The 25165-nt window shown below is 38.7% G+C and overlaps 1 protein-coding gene across 4 annotated transcripts in view; it reads right to left on the bottom strand.

Moving 5' to 3' along the window:
- LOC132911076 (putative polypeptide N-acetylgalactosaminyltransferase 9) overlaps positions 1–25165 on the bottom strand; it is a 297826-nt gene that overhangs the window by 20588 nt on the left and 252073 nt on the right. For all 4 annotated transcript variants that reach the window (XM_060967466.1, XM_060967462.1, XM_060967465.1 and 1 more), the window contains 5 exons: positions 8578–8747; positions 5254–5567; positions 4286–4484; positions 3125–3294; positions 546–674 (listed from right to left, as the gene is read on the bottom strand). In XM_060967466.1, the coding sequence (XP_060823449.1) occupies positions 546–674; positions 3125–3294; positions 4286–4484; positions 5254–5567; positions 8578–8747 (982 nt within the window). The remainder of the gene's footprint in view (positions 1–545; positions 675–3124; positions 3295–4285; positions 4485–5253; positions 5568–8577; positions 8748–25165) is intronic.

The following is a 25165-nucleotide window of genomic DNA, read 5'->3' as shown; positions in this document are numbered from 1 at the left end:
TATTCTAACGTAAAATCTTTTAAAGAGCCATTTTACCATTTCTTTCGTTCCTTTTAGCTGTTCTCAAAACACATTCAAACAAATTCACTGAAAACTTCGCTGTACTCTCTTCTTTCATACGCTAATCTCAAGCAAGAGAGTTCAAAATCCTGAAAAACTAAGGATTTCGCAGACCCAAGAAAAACCACGGAAGAACAATCTCGCGGCACTCGACGCCTGCGCGAATCTCCCAGGGAGGATAGCACCCACGCGTCTAAAAACCGTAACGCGACATTTCTCTGAAAAGAAAACGGGGGAAAAAAGAGGTAGGGAAGAAGATAAAAAGGAAGCCCTCTCTGGTCCATTTATCCCATTCGTAAAAATGGCCATTATTCGGCTAAAAGAACGGAACCTCCGAGTATTTGGCGCACCTTGGTGTATCAAAATGTCGGCTGGTAACGCCGTTAAAGAGAAACCAGTGGCTCCGTACGTTGATTCCGATCGTCGTTTACGTAGCTGCAAAAGAGAAGATACGAGGATTGCGATGAAACACGGTAAATTCTTACCTCGCCGGAAGCTACCGCCTCGCCAGGTATGAACAGCTCCGGATAAACGTTGTCGAGGTACCACTTGAACGACTTGCAGCCGAGTTTCTTCCTCAAGGCCTTCCGTTCCGATACGTCTCCGTACTTGCCCTGCGAAAATTGCGAATCATAAGCCCGGAAATTTTGCCTGCTACGATAGAAGGAAGGAAGGAAGGAAGAGAGCAAGCTGGACTGCGTGGCGGAGGAAAGGGCCGTTTCCGGAAAGCAGGGGTTTAAGGGATGTAAGAGAAGGGGATGAGAGTTATAAACGTAAAGAAGGAAAGCGAAGGGAAGCGAGACAAGCGAGGAGGAAATAAAGACCGGAGAGGAATACACGGAATCTTTTATGGACTCGAGTTTTAAAGCCCTCTAGAGCAGAATAATGGCAATACTTTGGTGGGGGACGATTCACGGCACTAGTGCAATGAGTATGCTTCTACTAGGCCGTGGATGGTCACTTTCGTCTAGTCGTAGGAGATTTTTTCCATCGCTGTTCTTTGTAATTAGGTTTTATCCATGGAATTTTGGAGATACAGAATATAGGTTCGAGAATGGCTGACTTGTTCTACTTGGAAATTGGTATTGGATACAAGAGCGGTAATAAAGGGACCCGATTAACTCTTAAATTATTAAATCACTGTTTAATTCGCGTGTAAATTGATATACGACGTGTAAAATTATCTCATTAGACATTCGTGAAACGTTTTGTGAATATTTCGAAACAATTTTTGTTTAACATCTCCGAAACATCGAGCTAATATTTCAATCGGATACTTGTCGAGAGTATTATTTCCTTTTACTCTTATGCCACACGCAAACTTCTATTTGCTATAAAGTGCGGCGAAAAAAAGTATATCTACTATAGAAAATGGAAAATTGAAGCACGTATTGTGACAAACCGGTGCTCCACTTATAAAACGTTTTCGATAGCTGTAAAACAATTTCCAGCAGTACTCGAGTGAACTGTTGAATCGTGTCCGGGACTATCCTTTGTCTGTAATAAAACAAAAGTTGCGTCGCAGAACGCTAATCTGCTAAGGTTATCGTCGAACTTGGAAAGAAATACTGTTATTACCGATGTTAAGTGTTGGAACGAGAGGAATTAAAAGTGAGAATCAGTTCCTTGAAATTAGCCTCGTTTTGAAACCGTGAAAATTTAGTCTGTGATACTGTTTGATGTCTGATAGGGCTGAAGCGATAGTTGGACGGTTTGGTAATAAGAGGGAGAATTATTGTTGAAGATTAAAAGGTTTAGAGCCCGTTTCATAACGGCAAGATTATGAAAGATTAGAAGAATTTCACTTGCAACTGTTCGGATCCTCTTCGGTGGATCGTTGCAATTAGATGGTTCGTGCAAATGAGAGGATTGTCGCTGAAGATTACAGGTCGACGTAATTTGTGAGATAATGGTATCATTTTGAACAAGAAGAGCGGCAAGTTTGGTTTCTTTCTATTCCAATTTTCTTGGAAAATATATTACTAAAAATTAAAAGTTCGCAGAATTCGTGAACATATTGTAAATTCTTTTTAAAAGAAGTTTCTACAGTTCCGATTCTATTAAAAGAAAAATTGAATTTTTATTAAAAATTTCGAAGCAACAGTTTCTTTGAATAAACTAGAACAGTAGCTTATTCCAAGCCTTATTCTTAAAACATTCCATTCTAAAAATCTACGACTTAATAGAAGAAAATTTCCCATCAAAAGTCATCGTTCTACGAATAATAAGATTTTTCTATAAACTTTCCATAAAACCATCGTATCATGTTTCCTTCAAACTGTTTACAAGACCATCGCTGCTTTTAAAAAGCTATTACACTATATTTAGCGTACGAATCTAAAAAGTGAAATTTAAAACTTAAAAAGATATGCCGCAAGTTGTTTGATCAAAGTACTTGCAGTTGTCTTCTATAAATTTAAGCTGTTTGTCAGGCAAACGATGAATTCCATCGTGGAAAGACGTCGTATCTTTAGATAAGATCCAATTATTAGGGCATTAACAAAGGTGATCGTTCTGTGAAATTGTTGCGTAACAACACTAAGCTACATGCCGCTTCTACGGTCAAAGACGTTATGAGTCTTATTAGTCAGTTTATTCGCTACATATTACTCCTTTGGATTATTATCTGCTAGGATCGATACAGTACATCTTTATCCGATACTCACTTGCAATTAGTGGAGATACAGAAATGAATTTATCGCTTGGCTGATCGCTTTCAGTTTCACCGAAAAGACTCGAATTATTCATTCGTATATCTAATATTAATAAACTACGTAAAATCTGTATAAAAAATTCTTAAAAAAAAATATATTGATCTTTAACCCTTTATAATTTCCAAAGTAAAATTTTCTTTCGATCGTGCCTCGCAGTACTGCTCTATGAAGAGCTAAAAAAACGAGAATTATGTCCGATCTGTTTGATTCTCTCACACGCCCGTTTCCCATTATTATTTTAGTACGCCATACGACGTGCTCGAGACAGGGTAATCCGTCTGAAAGACGAAGCAGAATCGAGATCGGCGCGAGGGAAGTGGGAAAAGCGAGACTGAGTAGCGAGTGTTCACCTTGTCGTGACCTATCCTCTGGTAGTAGTACTTGGCATACTCGTCCAGCCACACTTCGCTCAGCCTTATGCTGTTCCTCTTGAGCACGTTCACGCCGCTGCGCCACTTGTACGGCGAACGTTTGCGGAAGATGTGGCCCACGTGCGAGCACGGCACGATTTCCAAGGTACCTGGAAACAACAATTGCCTTTCGAATTTCGTTCGTTCGTTCGTTGCAACCTATACCACGGAAACGGCTGATTGCGGGCGAAAAGAGGATGGGAAACAAGTTTATTTCGCCACAAACAGAAGCTACATCGCTATGGTTTTCAGGATTTAAGTCTTCAGGGAGATTTTCCATGCGGCACCGTGTAGCCATCCGTGGAAAAATGAGGATAGAGAAGATTGGCGTGATTGTGCGCCCAGAGATACCGGAGTCTGACTTAGATTAGATTTAGCATGGAATGGGTTCCTGTTAATTGTTATGCAAGGAACGTATGAGAAAAATGATACTGGAAATCTTCTGGGTCTCTTTTTTGCTAGACTTTGGTCGTCGAAATTAACGAAAGTTATAGTTGTTGTGTTATTTTTAACGCTCAACATGTTATTCGTACACGATACTGTTTTTCGGCCAGAATGTTGGCCAGCATTGTAATTAGCTTCTTGAGCATTTAAAAAAAGGACCGAAACTGATATACGTGATGGCGTTTCTATACGAGGTTTCTCAAAAACTTTTCTACAAAGCGATATTTCGGTGATTATTAATAATACGAGAAAATGGTAGAGAAATAAATTTCACTGTTTGGGATCTTGAAAATTATGACCACGACGAAAAAAGCAATTTCAGTTCACAGAACCAAACAATTTATCCTTCTAGAAGTTTCTTGTATTATCAATGATTAGCGGAATAGCATTTCGTAACAGAGTTATTGAGAAAATAGATTTTATTAATTGATCAGTTTTTAATTCCTATCACCCTATAGCGATATTATGTTATTTTCAAGGCTCCCAGGCTTTAAAATTTAGTTACGCAACGATAAATTTATATAAAAACTTAAGGTGTCATTCTTTCGCGAAGAACAATGTTCATTCTTTAGAATTAGCAGATAGCTCGAATAACGGGAGTTGTTTTCTCGTTTCAGTAAATACCAGGACAAATTTTTGTATTGGTATTGCACATACCTCCGCACATCCAGGTCTTGAAGGAGAGCTCAAGATTCTCGCCACCCCAAATATCGAAGCCACTGTCGTACGTGCCGAGACGGTCAAAGAAAGCTCGATCTATCGAAAAGAGGCCTCCGGCCATCGTCGGTGACCATACAGGCTCCGCAGGATTCTTGTGTCTTTTTTTCTCTCTCTCAGGGACCGCGTGCCAGTTGAACTGATACAGAAAATCAAAAAGTCTTGGGAACCGAGCTGGTCGACGTTGAGAAATTATAAGAAATCCGTGGCGAGACGACGAAATCTCGAAATATTTTCGATAACGTAGTTTTAATACCAGCATATTTGTATTTATCCACATGTTTGTCTCACAGCGATACTTGCCTTCCTCTTACTGTGTTTCACCTTCTTTTAATAGATCTTTTCCCGTTTAATTAATAGATTAAATATGTGTATTAAGAAGAATTAGGAAAGAGCCGCAGTATACGGCATGTCTGACTACGGGCGGACCGCAACTACTTACAATTTGCCACTCCCACTCACAGATACGTATACATCACGATCTAATCATTTCTATATTTTCTGTACTGTCTAATCTTTACTCCAATGCTACGATACGATAGATAGGTTCTTAATTAAGATTTTTACATTATTATATGTGTATCACAGATTCTAGAAAGACACGAATATTCGTATGTACGTTTCTCGGTGTATATAAATGTATCTCAAGATTTTACAGATTAAGTATACCAATATTTCTTTATAGTTTTATATTAAACGTACAAACTCCGCAAAATAATCAAAGTGGAGAATTCTGTCAGATTCTAAAGCACAGTTGACATCGGCCCCATCGAAAGCGCAATCATCGAAATTCCGGTAATAATTTTGCAAATTTTACCAGCGATCAAACCATCCCTGATCGGCAGAGATCGCTACTCGGCATTGCGAATAGTTTCCGCGAAATAACGGCGAAAGGAATTTCTGCTTACCTGCAGATTCCAATCGAATCCACCCACGTTCACACCGCCGGAATCCCGCCAATGATATTCGAGCGTAGTGTCGTCGATAACATCGATCACAGGACAAACGACTGTCGTCGGATCACGAGCGATACGATCGAGAAGCGGCTCCAACCAGCCCTCGGTGCATTCGCAATGGCTGTCCAAATATGTCAGGACAGGTGCCTTCGCCGCTGCTGCACCCAGCAAACGCGCCCTGATAAGACCTTCGCGCTTTTGCGCCCGGATTATCTGTACCTTTGGGTAGTTCATCATGTAGTCCTCTAGTTGACGCTGCAGATGCGCTGTGAAATTTTTAATTCGATTACTCAGCGACTAAGTAGTAAAAAAAAAAGTTTGCATATTTATGCTTCTGAAAAGGAAATTAAGATATTTGTAAGGACATAATAAAATCTTCGTTAGGATTTATAAACGACTCCATTACAGAACTGCGAAACCACGATAAAGTATTAAAAAAGCACGTTTGTAGGATTAGTAAAGTTATTCCAAAATTTTATTGCTCTGTCTATAAATTTATTATCCTTTGTGGGATTTAATCCGAGATGCTACGTGATGCAGCAACTCTATACCGTCCAACATAGTTACACGTAAAATTCAGATTTACGGGATCTGATGAATTATGGGGACCCATTGGGGATAGCAATTAGTAGACATTCATGATTTAGTTTACGTTAGAATAGCTATATGAGAACCTTCCCTCTAAGCCTTCACTTACTGAGCTTAATTAGTTTAACTGCGGATACTATACAGAGGTTTTATGTATCATACCCGTGCGAATGTAACGTTCCTCATCGAGTTTATTTGCAAACTAACGAATCATATTAAAGACGGAAATCATTAAAGGAATTTACAATGACATTTAAATAGCCGGATAATTATTTTGCCGAAAGAGCTCTACTTTCGAAACTTTTTGTCTAGTCATATCTTTCTACTTTTTCTTCTGCCAATAACGGCAAAACCTTCATCACGTTACGAGCTTACTTAGCCCATCATCAAAGCTTATAAAATGCCAGATTATTTTCATTCTTCTCCTGTGGCGATATTACGTTGCAACTTAACCTCGAGATAGCAAAGAAAAGAGACACGTTCCTTGTTATTATTAATTAAATCGTCTTTATTACAACCATGTTATTTCACACTTCTCTGCGACAGATAAGAAAACAGATAAAAAGAAGGGAAAACACGGATACGAAGACGAAGAAGCGAAGGAGGAGTTCATTGTTTCCTGTTCCTATGATAAAATTAATTTAACTGGTTTTGTAATAGGTCACAACGTCGACCCACGCTGCTCGCTAACTATGTTTGTAAGCCTGACTTCCGGTTAGCAGAGAAGCTTATCCTCAGCATTTAGGGGGGATTGTACAGGCTGTTCTGTTCCTATATCGTTTCCAACACGTTGCGCCTTCCCTAGCCTGCTGTCAAGCGAGCTTAATCTGGCCGGCTTTCCCCAGCGATTTTTATTTTCTTCCCTCTTTTCCCTCTTTTGTTACACGTGACTACGGTTAGTTATCTGTCCGTTCCATCCGGCGACACGTTAATTCGATCTGAACACCTTCGACGATAAACCGACCGCTCCGCTTCTGGCTATCTCTTTCAACGAGCTGAGAAATGTAAATATAAAAAAAGGAAATCTTTGCCTTGTCCTTTGGAGATGAGGTCTCTAAAGATCTTTTTTCTTCGGAGAAAAATTTATTCCAGTTTATTCGTTGGGTTATAGACGACTGGTAATAGCTTCGGTTAATTGCATTAAATTTCGTTTTAACGAATTTTCTATTAAATCATTGCCAGCAAAAGAGGTCTACAGAGACTCGTATTTTGGAATGTTTGCGAATACTTAATTCGTCTGAAATTGGAAGTCTACTAAATATCATAATTTATCTTCGTTAGAGTAAAATTCTTTATAATTCATCACGAATCTCATCCCTCTACAGAAACTACATTACGCAATTCTTTTCCCCTGAACTCATTAACAAACTTATATCCTTCATCAGCGAAACTTCCACGATATTTCCCAACAAAAATTACCAATTAAACGCATCTACCTCGTCAGCCCGCCTCACAGGGCCGATAAAACACTCGCGAAGTTCGCAGCGTGGAAAAATTCTCTTCAATCGCACGATTCGTCTTTCTAATTCGTGTACTCGGTGTTGTCAAAAAATTGTGTAAAGGAAACAGGAATGGCAGCCTGTCAAAACGCACTTCCCACGGAAATAATAGGCTTCGTGCGACAGAAAGAGACAATCGATCTTCCGTCAAAGTTTCCTTGGTCGCCGGAAAGCGCGCGTCAGATGCAGGCGAATTTTTCCACGGGACGTGTAGAGAGAAGCAGGGGAAGAGAGACCGGGAAAGATATCAACGTCTCGGCATCGTTGGCATGCATCAAGCTGTCAGGAATTTTCCGAGTACACGCGCGCAACACGTCGACGCCAGCTTTCCCTTCTATTCACGCTGACCCGATCGTTACGGGCTCTGTGCACACCACGGGGGAGATGGATCGCGATTAATCGATCCATCGTGAAGCTACGGAACGCTGTCCGCGATAACGAATCACCCCGCGAGCCTGAATAGAGATACGTTTGCTCGGACGAACAAGTAGCGATACGTAACGAACCAACGTAGCATCTGTATAAGCCCACCGATTTTCCCATTCCTCGACTAGCTCCATTTACAGCAACGATTCTCTCTTATTTAGAGAATGGGTAGAGTTTTGTGCTTTGGTTTCGGTTGCTTGTTTGCTACATTTATACTAACCCTCATAATACCAGAAATTAGGTTGAAATCTGACATTAAATACTGGGTAGGATACGCGTGTAATGCGAACGCTCTTTTTGTCCCAGTTGTTGCTAACTTTGTACCTCGGTCGGATATCAACGTTGTTAGAAAATATACATTTCCTTAATGACTAGCCGAGGTACAAACTGTATTCCCATGAATAAAAATAGCTTTATTATAGAAGGAAAAGAAAAAACCAGAAGCTAAATCTCCTTATATTCTGAAGCAAGAATGTATATGCGGTGAATAATAGAGCGGGACAAGTGTATAAAAATGTATTTTTCATAATATGACAAAAACGCGATACTTAGAGTACGCTTGTACCTCGTTCGGTATTACGAAGCTTAATCAAAGAGTACAAGGTAGAAGCACGATAAAAATTCCTTTATCCGTAGTTTGATCGTGATGTTTCTTCATTGTAAGAGGGTAGTTTCGTATGATATAGTTGGCAAAGAAAACATCTTAGGCGTACGTTCTATAATATAAGTCTTTTAAATATCGATAACAATTTTGTTCACTTACGCATATCTGAGAAGTCATCTACCAAAATTATTTCTTGTATGAGGTGCTCCGGTGATCTATCTAACACGGAATGCACCGTCCTCAGTAGTACTGACCAGGCTTCGTTGTGGAAGCAGATTATCACCGCTGTGGGAGGAAGGTCTTTCAAGTATCTTCCAGGTTCTTTACACCTGAAACAGGAAAGAATATTTCTATAGGAAAATTCCACAACTATTGCAATTCAATTTCTCTTAACCATAAGAGCAATTGCTTTTTTATATCGATGAAAGTGAAAAATTTGTAAATTCTCAACAGTCTAAAAATTTTACATTGAAAGAAAAATCGCCTCTCGCATGAATTTGGAATAAATTCGAACGAGGCGCATTAATATCTTAATCCCATCATCGCATCAGTTGAAAGACACGGATTACATGGCGAAGAGATATCGAAACGATGGAAGGCGAAATACGATAATGCGATTAGGAACCACTATGTTGGCAAAATAAACGACCAGGAGGTGGTGTATACACGTTTCGAAGGTCCCTGTAGGCCAAGATTCTACAAGCGTTCGATTCCGTATCGTATTGGCTAATAAAGCTAATGTGGATAACAAGATCCGTAAACAATCAAGTTCCTCCATTTCCGGCGTCGTTACGTGCATTTGTGCGTCCGTTCGTTTGTCAAGCTACCATTTATCGTTTCCTTCTGTACGTAATCCCGTTAAATTTATAGACCATAAAATTTCCTCCGTCTTATTTCTCCAGTGCTTAAAGCTTAATCGTATACGTTATGATAAAAAGAATTTTCTTGTAAAAAGATTTCTAAATTATATTTTAGAAATGTGGAAACCTAGAAGTCTTCTCATAATCTTCTAATATCTATAATATTCTGATAATTCGTAAAAGAAAATAATAGAATGTTGAAAGAACAAGTCCAGTAATAGTCTCCCAGTACTTCTCTTTCATCTTTATGAAGAAAATAATAGCAAGGGGCAAGAAAAATAACAAAGAGAAATATTAACGTAAAAGGTCTATGCCTTATTAACCCCAACCAATTGATTTTCACTGCAAAACATCGACGAAGCTCTTATTAATATTAGGAAACTTTGAATATATATCTATAAAAATAAATATGTAAATATTATTAAAAAACTTTTAATATATTAATAAAGAAAAATTTGCATAGAAGATTTGAGAAATTGTAACAAAATAGTCTCAGTTGTTGCATAAGCATAACGAAATTCGTGGCAAATGTCGGTAGAAGTTTCTCACTAAATAGAGCTTCTCGTGTGGCCGACGAAAAAGGGCGGTACAGGCAATGACGTAGTTGGAAAGTTCATGAATTTTTAATGAGATTTGCTCGCGCATTAAGCTAGGATCAAATTGAAAACCAAATTTTGAAACATTCGGTCTAAAAAATGCTTTAACGTATCACCTCTTCAACTGTTGCGCGCGTCAGGGATGAATTATTTTCTAAACGGCGTCATCATCGTAGAAAACGCATCACGCGTATATCAAATAAATTATAAATAAGTACCATTTAATGGTTAACTTACATAAACTTTATGATTGATTATAATTATAAGAGTTGTCAATTTTTTTCCAGTTAGAAAATTATAACACCAATGTTTTATTGAGGTTTATAAAGAAATTCTTACGCAGTAGAATAAGTCTACCAATAGTCATACAAGAAACAGAAGTGTTTCACTTTCTTAAAATAGCAGTGTGTTATGAATTTTCGAATAAAGCGATTCTCAGTAGTTCAACCGGTGATAAATCAGGCGATTGACTTCTCGTTTGACCATAATGCCCATGTACTACTGAACCACCGAATTCCAATTAGATAGAAACTTTCTCATGCAAATTTATCTCTACAATGTGATCGATTATTCAAATATGAATTTATAGTCTATTAAAATTCGTTCAAACATTTTTTTCACGCGTTCTCGTAATAAGTCTTCGAGATCACGTTAATTCGATAAGAAGCAGAAATCTCCAGTTAAACGCGAGCAACAAGAGACCCCGTTAAATTTCACGTAAGACACGAGAGACGATCGGGTAATCGAATTTCGAAAGAGGAATCTCGTCGAGCGTCGACAAAAAAATGTCAGTTTCAAAGAGGCAACTTCATTTGCCGTTGCTGGTCGTGCAACGTGAACTTAACGAAATTAATTCCCCGAAAGCGTTGAAACGACGAAGAATTTCGTCCGACGTAAGGCGGACAAAACCAGCCTAATTGTCGGAGACAAATTTTGTTTAAAAAGTTGTCACGAAGATTGAATTTGGTCGATCTTTGATTTAGCGACGAGCAAGAAACTGAAAATACTGAATTCAAGTAAGTTTACGTTGCTTTCCGCTTTGAAATATCGATTCTAGACTCTTAATTTAATACTGTTAGTAAAGTTTTGCAAATTATAAGTTACCGCAACTAATGAATTACGTTCCATAACATTTTACAAGTAAATTTGCAGTAAAGTAATAAAATTACGAATGAGAAAATCTATAATTTGTAATTTGTTACTTATGAATTTGTTCTTATTTAATTGGAATTAAAAATCGCGTAAAAAACACTTAAATTTCCATAAAAAAAGGATACCAATGAATTCCAGTAAACTAAACTAAACTGCCGGCCTTCCTTTGTACTTAATCCCCTAGATATCTCTCCATGCAACGACACCAATTCCGTGCGTGTCGAAAGAGACTGGATAGCCGTATCAATTAGTGCATTGGTGTAATATCGTAATTCCTGATGCCTCATGGGGCGCCATAAAAACTTCTAATGGTCATGGGGCGCGTACTTTGGGCCGTGAACGTAAAAAGAATGCGCCGGTGATGAAGTATTTTTCGTATCGCGCAGAAAGGAATGCGTGCAAACACGAACCGACTTGAGTTATGGTAGTTTTCGCACGCGAACGCGTTACAAATATATTCGACGCCTCGCGTGGCCTCACGCGGCCGATAAAGCAAAAATTTCTATTATTGTGTTGCGTTAATTACATAGTCAGAAAGGATAAGATAAACTTCGAACAACTTGCAAATTTCAATATCACCCTTCGGGATATCTTTGAATCGACGCAAGTGAAAGATGTATGCGCAAACATGTTCACTTCAGAAATATCAGAATTGCTATTTTATCTTAATAAGTAAGCATTTTCGATTGAAGTTTTTCGTTCTATCAAAGGGTATTCTGTTAATCGAGAGATCTCGAGAACGTTATCTGCTGTCTCCATTGACGTTCGAGTAACAGTAGCGCGCGAGGATAGGAAGCTACGGTACCTGCTCGTACCAAACGCGTATCTACATTAGCCTAAACGTCAGAAACGTTAACTGCACTCACGCTGATACGTGTATATCACGTCTATCGGCTATGTGGTTTCCGCGTTACCTCGTTCTCGCCATCTCTCTCTGGAGTCGAATCGAGAAAGCTCAAAGAGAAGTCGAAAAATCAGGAAATCTAGAGAACCATTAGTTCTGGTGGAAGGCGGGCTGATTATGCCAAGAGAAATCAACTCGACAAGCGATTGAAAGGGCGCAAAGGCGTCTTTTAACGTGCACAAAGAACCGAATGATTAATGTACTTCGATCTATTTTGCGGTCGGCTTGCAGTTGATTAAAATTCCATCGGCTCTAGCGAGGGATACCATAGAATGCAATCTTGATTAAACTAAAAGATAAATACAGAGTCATAGGAATTTTTAAGTAATTAAGAAATGAATCACAAAAATGAATGTCTACTTGAATAAGTTTCCTATAATGTTCGCTTAGAATTTTTTCCACGAATCTTTTATTTCTAGCGCTGTTGCGAATGTACCTTTGTTAAAGTTCGTCGTGCCGTTTACACATTTGTGCTCGTGTTAAAATATTCATAATACATTTTAATTGATTTTAATAAAAGCTCGGCTTGCCCCGTTTGTTAGATTAATATACATAAAGGAATTTTTTTATCAAAATTATACACTCTCTTTCAAAGATAGCAGTAAATTCTAAATACTTTTATTATCATCCAACCTTTTTTCTCTTATTCAAGCAAAGTAGATATATGCATACTTCTATATTCAAAATGTGAAATACGATGGATTTTCTGTTACTATAAGAGTTAATATTTCATGCGTGAAATCATTTTCGAATATCGTGTAATGCATATAATAATAAACAATGTGGTGCGAATTTCTGTGTTTATCTATTTATCGGTATCGAAGCTCTATAAATAAAGAGGCAAACGTGTCGCTAAAAATTGCTCACTTCCATATCGCAAAATATTCGTGACACGTAACGATGCAATAAATGGCCAATAAATTCTTCTATCAGATCGCGTTTTCAATGACGATTCGTCGAAAGCAACGGCAGTTTATGGATTTTAATCAGCGCAACCCACTGAACCGCATCAAGGTAATTTAAATACGAATGTTTTGTACGTATTACACGCCTCCAAATATTCTCTTATCTTTTTTCTGTCACGCTGTCAAATGTATTTAAATAAATTGTCACGATCGTCATTAAAAACTGAAAACGGTAGCGTGGCGAAATGAATAACGATACGAAGTATTATATCTCTGTGACTTGATGCAGGGAAGTACCAATGTCAGTATTGACAAAGTTGAGATATTAGCAATTAACGATATGATAAAAATTTTATGTTCAAATAATTTCGGAAACAGGTTTCGGATCTTTTCAATTTCTTTTCTAGTAAAACAAAAAGAGAATTAAAGTTATTTGGGTTTTTATACCGACTTCGGAAAAGAAGGAAGGTATCTCATATCGATGAGTATATTTCTTTCTTTTCTTCTCTTTGTTTATTTCTTTCTTTCTATTGTGCGAAATTTAAAAAATTGCATTATAGTACAGAGAAAGAAAATGAGAACAAGAAAGAGTAGAGCATTCTAATGCAAGTGAATACTTTCTGAAAACAGAAACGAACGAAGGATTTTTTGCATACCTTTTGCATACGCCTGTACAATTCAAAGTGGAAACAGTCGCCACCAGAGAAAACTTTCGTTAAAATTTAGTAAATGAATCGCTGCTGCTGCTGTTTGCATGCGTCGTTCAATTGTTTCGTTACGAATTCGTTCGCACTCCTGTCTGTAGCACGACGAAAAAACGAATCGTCACAGTGGTAAACTTTAACCATTATACTTGGGTAAACAGCTAACGTTGTTCATCCGTCTGCGCGCAGAAATTGAGATACGAAGAAAAATGCTAAAAAAATTGTTTTTTCCTATGTTTTGGAAACGTATCGGAACAAATGCTCGATATAAATAAATCCAATTAGAATTTCGTCAAAACAAATTCTAGATTCGCAAAAAGTAAATTGCTCGTTTCTAATAAGAAAATTGATTGAAAACTTCCCGTATCGTTCTATGCGACTTTTAAAATTCTCTTCAAAAACGTTTTCTCGAATTTGTTTCCAGATATACCGCGAATAAAATCTCCGAGTGACCAGGCTCGTGGACGATATACATTCACAGGTTAAGTCTAAAAGAGACTACAATGGATTGTGTTTGCCGGTAACGAGTAAACATCCTCGTGTCGCTCATCGTCACTGCTAAATGCCAGTTAGAATGGTTCCGGCCGCTAACAAGCTCTCTCGTTTGCATCCAATTTCTACACGCGAAATCTCTTCACCCGCGTTAAGCATTGACAGCGAATTTGCGCGGCACTCGCGTCAAGAGAGACCTTTCGACCTCGAGACTCGCGAATCTCGCCTTGACAGTTGACGTCATAACACTCTAACACGTTGTAATTCCCCGATGAAAAATGCTATTTTGAAATACCTTGAAAATTAATTGCCAATTAGGTGAAACGAAATTGCCCCAGACTTATTATAATGACAGAATGATTCTGTATTCTTCGACGAGAAAATTCAGATTGCTTGGTTATTGGATATAATATGAGAATCTTTCCTGACATATTTCGCTGTTATCATTCATGGAGGAAACTCATTGATCGGGCATGCAGAGTAGTGAGAACTAATTCCAAATAATTTTAAATAGATAATTCTAATACTTTGCATCAGTGACTTAAAGACGCAAATTGAAAAACGAAAACGATATTTTAAAATAATTGGAAGAAACGTTTCCTCTTGATAAATGAATTAAACGAAGCGTCAGAAATCGTTCGTTATAACTAATAAATATAAAAAAGTTGTGAATTCTAATTTGCAAGCTTGTAGATTTTCTAAAAGCCTTTTGCACGAACATCGTTTGCGTGTTTTGACTATACTGCGCATTTTAATAGATAGCAGCATAGATAATTACAAGAGACTGGGGATACTTGTAAAGATAACTTTTTACTGGACCATATTTCATTTTGAAAATCTCAGTTACCTCTGAAAGCGAATATTTAATACTTTAAAAAATATTGTTGGATGCTCACAGGCAATGTGCATTACGCGCAGCTTATTTCATGGTTAATTAATGTAGATAGAAAGTGTCTACATTAAAATATACTTTACTTAAAGCTGCTTTAATGTTGGCGTGCTGCTGCATGGATTTTTAGTTCACGAAATAGCTTCTTGATCACAGGTTAGATTTTTAAACAGTATAATTAGATATATGTAAGTTTGATTAGTTGGCACGCAGTTTAATTATGAATTATTATTAGTTAATATATCCTCAGTGAAAATATAGAGTCTCTAAATTATAAAACCAAGCGGTAATGGGTGTCATAATTATAAGAAAATTATATCCGTTCATTTAACTCAGCTTGCATTTAACAGAGTTTACTTGACGCGACATAAATTTCAAACGATATTATAACATATAAATATGCGTCGCTTCCTCTGTGTTTTCATATTTCAATCAACTTCCTGTCAAAAAGTTCCAAGGATGTAATGTTTCAATTTGGCTATGGTAAATTAACATGGTACAAATTCTAAAAATAATTCTGCAATACAAACGTGCGCAATTCTACTGTTCGGGTTTAAAAAATTCTCCATATAGATTGAATAATTAAAAATCAACTTGAACTAAACTAACAATTAAATCAAGGTAAAGTCAGGTAAAACGAAATTAAATCTTTGATTATTTTTTCAATCCTTCAACTTGTGAGAATATATTTTAAATTGATACTTGTCGGTGTATCTAAATTACTATCATCGCGTCTAAAAGCCGTACCCTAAGCAGGAGTCTTCATTTTGCATCCAAACAACTAAACCGCAAACTAAACAGTCTCTAAACCATCCATCAGACCCATCGTCAGATTTTCAATCTATCCAGCGATCAATTTCAAATCCAGCGACACCCCCAACACCGAAGAAACATTCTCGTTATCCCGGCGTTCGGAGGCTGTCAGGGCTTACAGCAAACTAACATAATTATCGGCATCTCTAGACAATAGTCCTCGTTAACCGCCCTGAAACTATTGCTGTAGACAGTGCACAGTTTGTCGAAGACGCTGGCAGGTCCATTGGAAATCCGAGTATTACTTCCTGTTTGGAACCAGTCCAAGTTTCCAGTTGCTTATTGGTAGACCACCTCTTCGCTGCTTCATTCTCTCCTTCTCTCCTTCCATGTCTTTCCTCTTCCTTTTTTTTTCTTTTCTTCTTCCCCCTTTTCTTAGCAGTGTCGTTTCGACGACATCGAACAGCCATCGAGGTTGAACGATTTTCTGGAACCGCAGCAGATTCGCGACTAATGGACCTTGAGGAAGAGACACGCGGTCGACGTCGACGTGCCTCTTCTTCGCCCGTCAACCAGAATCTTTAGACTCGGATACTCGAGAACGGTTCATGCCACGGTAAGACAGTTATGGGATCGGCGGAAATTCCACCATAGCTCGCAACCAAGCAGAGTCTCTCTCTGCTCTTACCACCGGAATTTCTCTTCGATAAGGAATCGAACTACTACTACTACTGCTGCTACTACTGTTGAACGAGCTTCACTTCAGAATTCTTATTGGCGAAGCTTTATTGAGAAACGCTCGAGGATTATTAGGTCTCCAAGTGTGTTTATTGGTGAAGAGAAGATGTCGAAGGGGGATTTGTGGCGATGCTTGGAAGAATACGAAGGAGATCGAGGAATTTGTTTCGCATGAGTAATTTTAGAAGAAATGGGGAATTCTGCGAGTTACGCACACTGGTGGTTAAAAGTTTGCAATAATTAGCTGTTTCATGGAATAGAATGGACGAGCTCCAAAATTCTCTTTATCGAGAAACGTTCGATGATTGTTAGGTCCTCGAATAATTTTAAAACGAAGATAAATCGATACCAATAATAAATTACATTTTTCCTAAGAATTAAAGATCTGCCTTACGTTTCGTTAATTTCAACGAGCTCCGCTATCCTCTTTTTACTTATTTTAACAAATCCCAAGAAGCTAAATTTAACCCGTTTTAATAAATTTTATCAAACACGAATTCCGCCCGCTTTAGCAAAATTAAAACCAGGAAACGCGCGTTAAATCACGGGGAGATCTTCGTAGAAGTATGCGAAACCCTTCTCTAACAATATGTTTCGAAGAGGGACGCAAGTACAACGAAAATTTGCACGCAGACAACGGTCGCTTCGCGTTGTCCACTCGGTGCCACCCCCTCTCGCACGTCGCCGCGAATTAATTGGTCTTGCCCCGTGATTAGTAGGTCCCACGGAATTACCGCGATGCACCGGCATGATTAATGTTTCGGCGTTGCCAACTTTCGCGCGGCAAGATTAATAATGAACGGAGAGAGGCAGAGAAAGGGACAAAACCGGAACCGCTAGAATAGGAGTTTTAAAACACCAACGAAACGTCCCCTCGTCTCTGTCCTCTTCCACCAATTTCTATATTTTCCTGGACTCGCAGATTTAGCTATCTTGAATGTCAGCCGCAGAAATTTCTGCGGATTCCGAAACGATAAACCTTCGTCTGAATTTTCTTTCTCGTTATCCGTTTACTCCTACGTCTTTTTTTGTGAATATGGCATTTTAGAAATCATACTACAAATTTTAATATCGTAGGATCTCGAAATCGTTTGACAGTCATAAATATCATCGTAATTGGATTCCAAGTCATAACTGGATTTCCAGATCATCTGAAACCTAAACTGATCATTCGAATCGTGTAATATGTGACCTAGTAACTTCAAGAAATTTTTTTCATGTCGCATTAACAAATTGTTACGTCGGCTGACTCTCAGTCTGGACCGGGCCATACGTCTCGGGCAGGATGGCAACCAGATGTCTTCACATCCTTACCGCGTACCCTCAATAGTCTCAAGTACCCTCCATAAATTCCAGACATTTTCTATTTAAGGTCCTTCAGACCGACCAAATATTCTTTCACTGAATAGTTTATTGTCTACTACGGGAAGATACGGAAATGTTGGTTTCTCTCACGTTCAGTATCTTCCGTTAGCGACTTTCTCTCGAGGGCAACTAAGACCCTTCTCAGTCCACCAGCCGTCTATTATTCAATCAGAGGCAATGTCTATTGCCCTCACTTTCCTGGCCAAAATTGTCATCAACAAATCCTTAGCTTTCCTCCGCCACAACATCGACACCGAACGGCACTGATTTTGCATCTTCCGAACGGTCAACACCTTTGACCAGGTTTCCATCTTTAGATCAGTCACCTACTTTACTTATACATACGCACCAGCGTAACTATATTCATTACAAAGTTATTGAATAAACTGTCACTTACAATTTGTTATATCAGTGTCATATTCAATTTAACTATCTCTATTATCCTAATCGAAATAGGGGGTCGATCATTTCGCAACGTCGATTGTCTAATCGTAACGGGAATTTACGACCCCCGTTGACGTGCTTCCTCGCGATCGCGTCTCTCGGCGAGTGAACGAAACACAAATTAAACCCGAATTTTCGAATTTCTTGCGAGAGCAATTCGAAAATTGTAGACGATAGTTGAGAAAGTCGTTTGGTTAATGCATTCGCAATTGCACGGTAGCTGGCATTTAATATATCCTGAATTCCAAAGAAAACGAGAACCTCTTGCGGTAGACAGCCGGAGGCGGTGCCTTAAGGAGTAATTAATGCCGTTTTATGGTGTCGGAGAAAAGGAGCAGTCTCTAGTGAGAATATGGGGTTTAATGGAAGGACCGTGATACGATTGGCGAACAGGGCTGCCAAGAATTCGACTCATTTGAATTATTTATACGAATAAAACTATCAGCGTCATAGTCAAAATAGTCAAAACTGACGCACGCAAAGAAAAAATATATTCTTCTGATTTCTCCAGTTACACACATCTCGATCGAATTCCACCTAATATCCAAAGATAACAATTTCATCTGCTTCTTAAGAAAACACGTTTCTTTCAAAATATTTTTGTATCTTGGAATCCTATGAAACTTGATCGATCATAATCATATCTTTCGTTCGTCGAAGCAACGAGAAAATCTACATTTTATCAAACATTTCTACAGTTTCGACCTCCCCAAGAAACTTGATCAAAGTCTGATTATTATCGAAACACGATAATATTCCTCACTTAGGGAACCACGTACTTCTTAAAAAACTGCATTGTAACAATTTCCAAATGAAACGAAGCTAAAATCACAGCCTCTTTAATCCTTAATCCTCTCGCCGTTGAAACTTCCATAATCCGATTGCCAGTTCGCGCGATGCACGCGCTTCATCCGAAACGTTAAACCGTTTCCCGCGGGCATCGGTATGCCATTTATGTACTTCCGTTTCGCTGTGCATTAAACTCGATCGCACATACGTGCTATACTGGCGCGGAGGGCCAGAGGGTTGAACTGTTCGCGTTTAAGTGCGTCAATGAATTTCGCACGGTGCGACACACGGCCAATTCATCCCCCAAATTACGAACCGGTCACTGCTTATGATTAATGCCGTGTTTCTGACTGGGAACACGCGTCGCCGGCCGCGACGCACGCTGTAATCCATACGTTAATTAAACGACGCTGCGGCCAAAGAGACGTCATCGGCCGAGGACGACGAACCCGCGGAACGTGAAATTATTTATTCGCGCGTTGCGCCGCCGGCTGATCACTCGATCTCACTGCCGTGTAAATTATATAACGCGGCCATCGTCGCGAGTGCAACGCGTCTTGTAGTTGTTTGAGCGGATATGAAAGGACGCGATCGAAGAAGACAGAGCGATTGCGCATTTCTTCGAGTATGCAGAAACGGTGGGTTTAACTACAATTTTGTTGGATTTAAGACATGCTGTAAAGAGTAAGGTCCTGAGTAACGTTGTTACATGCAACACTTTTTAAGATAAAAATCGCTCGTTCTATCCTACGAAGTAAACTTCCATTATTATTAAATAAAACTATGTACCACAGAATACGATTAATAAAAATTCCAAAATAATTGGGGGATTCGAGGAAGACTTACAGAGAAGGGTGTAGGAAGGAGAGCGAGGAGAGAAGAGTGTAGAAAATCCGCAGACAGTGGGAGACAGTTGGCGGATAAAAATCACGTCTACATTGACAGGCAATAATTGTCGACAAATATGCATCGCCGAGAAGAAAGCCCCGTAAAGTACACATCTACACGATTTGGATGGAGAATATTTGCAACGATTGTTATTTTTAAACTCACTGTCTATCGGAAATTGGTATTTTTAGTAAAATTTCCTGTATTTTACTTATTATAAATTACAATTAAATTTAATATTCCATAATTATATTAGCTTATATCTTGTAACATTAAATTTAAATAAATGATTAATTTTCATTATCGAATTTTATTCCTGTGATACTCTGTCTATCAATACTTCTCAAACATATATTAATTTCAAATTCAAATGTATCGTCATCGCTATTGTCGGTAGAGACGAGGCTTGAAAGGTTCGTCGAGACACCCGAATGGGAAATGTCGTTTGGAAGTTGTATTTGTAGAAGATACTCGAAATCTGGCGACAGATGGTGGTCAAACTGCCCACATAATCAATTTTACCACCCCAAATCTTGAAAGCTCCCAATAATATCTACTAAAATGGTCAAGACTTAACGCACCCAATACTCCAAAATTACACGACATGTTTAAAAACCCGTATGCCAGTCACATAGTCTGAACCTCCCTCCTTGACAAGCTTTTTGATTCACCTCGATACAGCGTTCCGTTTTCGAGATATCGTGACTGGAAAAGGAGGTGGATAATTTTTAATATTTCGCTGTCGCTGTCTCGTCGCACGCTCGGACCTTTCACTCGCGCGTATTCACTGACCTGCCGCAAGCGGCGGCACGTGTTTCGTGGTCAGGGCAGACGCTGAGTCAACAGTTTTTTCACTACTATAGTACTAGGCGGGACGTACGTAATACGCAGAAAAAAAAGTGGGTCACAACGTTTCCAGGAAATTCGGCTGCTCATTCAGAGTTGCCGCACGCGTTGCGCAACAATCTACCGTATCTCGGCAACTGATTGAGATATCCAATTAGAACAAAATTCATTATAAGGGGTGTACCGTATAGAAGCGTACAGAAAATTTGCTTGTGAAATATTGACAGTCTTCCGAGTGAGATCGAATTGCAGTCCGAAGTTACGTGGTATACATATTGTATATTTTCCTAGTGTTATCGGGATAGTTTTAGGAATTTTTGAAAAATATTTAGAAATTTTCTAAATAGATAGAGAAATGGTGGTTTCATGGAAGACAAGCAATACGTCGATAATTTTGTAGAGAAGTGAATTGTTGGGATGAGAAGGTTGCTTCGCTCGATAATTTATTAAGCAATTTCTTCTGATGCAGAATATTGCACAATACGTGCCGCCTATGTTCCATAGAACGCTATAGACGTATTGGAAACGTTATGATAATTGCGCCACAAACTGACCGAAGTTTACAATATAGTGAAATTTGCTATCATGAATGAAGTTAGATATCGCGACCGTGATTCTGATTCTGCGATCACCGTGATAAATCACTATTAGTGATTTTGCGTGCTATCTCTGATTATGAACGTTATAGCGAAAATTATTGCGTTTCACAGGCCATGAAATACCAAATGAAATTATCAACCGCACAACGTGTGAAGAACCGGGGCCATAAAACAATTTCACGTTTTGAGATGAACCAGTAATGTGCTGAATTTTCCGCGTTCCGTTTAATTAAAGCAGAAAATTAGTCGATTCGTGTGGCTGGCAAATAGATGAAAAGCAAGTTAATACGCGTTCCGACCAGCGTAAACCGCAGGCGTAAAATTACTTACGCCTGTCTGGTTAATGCTGGTAGCTTCTACTTAGCGCGATCACGCTCAAACACCATGCCCCAACTTGAGCAGGCATGAATTGAAAGTCAAACAGGGAACGCGGTTGTATTTAGATTTCACCGGACTTCTGCAACACGGCTCTGGTCGAGGTGTTACGAATTAAAAGTTTCCAGTCAAGTAACGACCATAATCTCGTTTGTGGATAGGAAATTAGCCGAAAATTCCTAATGTTGGAAAGGTCGTCGATTCAGCTGCGATGAATTTCGTCGACGTAATGTTCTCATTTGTTAAAAATTTATACAACTTTTCCAGATTGATAATCAAATTCATAGAACTTGGAAAGATCGTGCAAAATGCAACAAGTTGTAAATCGTTACATTTTGTATCATCGTTTATTTTGCCAAGCACTGATCTTTATAATTCGAAGCTTCTTTTTCAAGTTTCACAAGCACAGAAAAGAAATAGAACGTTACGATTACAAATATCTTTTGAAAAAATGAAAAATTGAAGATTCGTTCAGTGGGTGTTTCATTGACCTTTATCATACATACTTCAGTATCTCCAAATCAATAACAGAATGACGGTAAATCAAAGTCTGCGAAATAATTAATTCTTCCGTAGACTGAGAAATAAATAACGTCAGTAACATCCGGTGGTAAAAATCGATACCTGTGTTTCGAGCTCTTTATATCAACTGTCCGACGCAACACACTTGTGCATCGATATTTGTTAAGGTTATTCGGTGTATGTGGAATTAAAGAAACGCGTGGGTAAATTGTAAGGTATTGTAAGTATATATATTGTGAATATTAAAGTACAAAGTGTGGAATACAACGTAAGCTGGTTCAGATCCTCACGCTAGCAATGTTACCCTGAGACTAAAAGTACCCTGAAGCCAATGTCGCACGTGTACCGCTTATGGTCTGTCATCGACGCATTCTTTTGTCTATGCGCTATCGATGACCTTAGCGCTTGAGAAAACCAAAGACCAGATGTAGAGTTTTCTTAGAAGTGGCGATCACTTCAACAATATTAAGGGATGATCAGATATAAGAAACTGTTGAATATATTGATCGTTTGAAAGGATCTGAAATCTTCTAATTGCACCGACGTCATCGTGACACAAATAAAATGTAACGAAGATAAAATTGTGATAAAATTTTCATTGATCAGGTGGAATCGATAGCGAATAGCTTTGATTTAAAAACCAATCCAATTTTTATTCCATTTCCCTCGGATAACATCCAACCGAATTGAATCTCGGAAGTTAATTAGAAGTTTCATTGGAAGAAAAGAATGAAAAATGATGTCAGTTGCTCGGTCACGTACAGTTTCTAAAAAGAAGTCGCACTCGTCATTTACGACGTTTAATAAGCGCAACGGATCACGTGAAATCGATAGCGAAGTAAAATCGACGTCGCCGTTATAAGAGCATTGCTCCTTTGTTATCGAAAACGTCGATACGAAGTATTGGTTGCCCGGGGCTAGGAAACGTGTCCAGCGGCGTCGCGATGCCTCTTCCAGCCAGATGAAGATAGAACGATCGTAAAGACGGCGCCAGGCTTTTTATTAGTTCTTCACTCGCTACGTCTGAATGGCTACGATTATTCCTTGGCCCCGCGCCTTCAATTTTCTCCTAGTTTCGTGTTTCGCTTCGTTGTTTAGCTGCTAGATACGCGGTAGCTCGTTCATGCAACTTCGATAACTTTTAACGACATATTATGTTCGCGATACGGATTAACCGACGATGCTGTGACTAAACTAACCTTGTTTCTCGGATTTCTCAGAGTTTTGAATAAAGGTAAGAACTTTTTCCTATTTATTTGTGAATATCGATTATACGGAATACCAGATTTCACACGAATGTTTCTTGGAAGATGTCAGCATAGCAAAAGAAAGACTAAATAAATAAATCAAAATCTAATATTGATCTGTCTCGAAGACTCTAAAAATTCAAAAAATGGCATATCATCTGATTGAAAAGTCTAGAAGGATATGGAATTATATGAGAATTTTACAAACCGATTCACGAAATAATTCTCATTGATTTAAGCGCGTGATTCGACGATCGTACCTGAAGAATCAACCGAAGGTTCGAGTCGACTGACACTCGGATTTTCCTTCGTGAGATTCCCTGGGGTAGAACTCATAAAATTCCCGTCGAATCGTCGAAAAATAAGCTGTGTGGCCAAGATAAGAAGCAGCGGAAAGGATTTTAGGTTGCGTCACTTCCTATTTCAGGGAATTCACCAACGACGTCGACCAGACTCAGCGAAATCGGTCGCGTGGACCGCATGCACGAACGGTTCGATCGGTAATGCGGGTAATGAAAGACGGTTTCCCTTTATCAGACGTCGAAACGGATGCTCCAATCTGAGACAGGAGCAAACATTTCTTCTATTTGTCCAAAAATTCGATCGTTTCTCCGGTACAGATATTCCTCGCAAAACACGACAGTTAGTTTCTTGAAAAATGCCGTGTTACGCGATTCACAAATTAACAAAAGTATCTTTATATTTTTCATACCTGAGTCAGATATGTTTATTAAAATATATAATTAAAACAATAAGTAATTGATTTAAAGTACTACATGCTAATATTATTGATATTAATTGTAAACACTGACAAGATTTCCTCGATCAAGAAAGTTTCGAGTTGCTACTTGCCTACAGCGGAAAGATTTTCGTATGCAAATGGCTAAAGGGAGTTTAAAATTTCAATATTCCAAAATTCACGAAGTCGACTCGACCAACTCTAGTCAACCGAGATACACGGCCAGTCTGTAGCCATTCTTAGATTGTCTGAATTAGCGAAAACGGTGATCGAATTCTTGAATTACCTATCGATTGACTCTTTCTTTGATATTTCTGAGATATTGTCAGAATCGATAAATTTTTGCAATGACCAGGTGAGATTTGTGGATACACAAATATTTATTTTATACCGGATAGATACTAATTACAACCACAGCTGATTATGACCGTAATATTCTTGTTAAAAACTCATGGTTACATTAACGATACGACTCCTACTAAATTGTTTCGAACTGTTGAGATTGAAGTTGTGATTGTAAAGTTAACCGGTCGGAAGACAAATGCGTTTGTCCCCCTTCGTGTTCCGACCATCTGAATTAAAAAATGAGTTATGGAAAAAGAAACTTCGATAAGAGAACGTACCAAGCAAGATTGATTGATACAAGGTTGATCGATCAAGACAAGAAGGGTAGATGCTGCGTTGAAAAAGCAGAAACGAGGTCAGACAGATAAGCCGAATTCCATATGAAAGTCCGAATCCCTTTCAACGGTTCACCACCGACGCACGCATTTCCCGCTTGCCGAAGCCCATAAAACATATATGAAACGAAAGCTTCGTAGGAGAGCGTGCGCCGACAAAAGGAAAACCAATAAAAGTACAAAAATAACTCGCATACGTGCGTGGTTCGCGCTGAAGCACTTTGTCCCGCAGTACAGTTCGGTGCGATTTAAAGCACGTA

The sequence above is a fragment of the Bombus pascuorum genome, chromosome 10 (assembly GCF_905332965.1).
Source record: "Bombus pascuorum chromosome 10, iyBomPasc1.1, whole genome shotgun sequence".
Taxonomy (NCBI): domain Eukaryota; kingdom Metazoa; phylum Arthropoda; class Insecta; order Hymenoptera; family Apidae; genus Bombus; species Bombus pascuorum.
The sequence above is the reverse complement of the archived record's forward strand: the minus strand, read 5'-3'. Positions and strand labels throughout refer to the sequence as shown.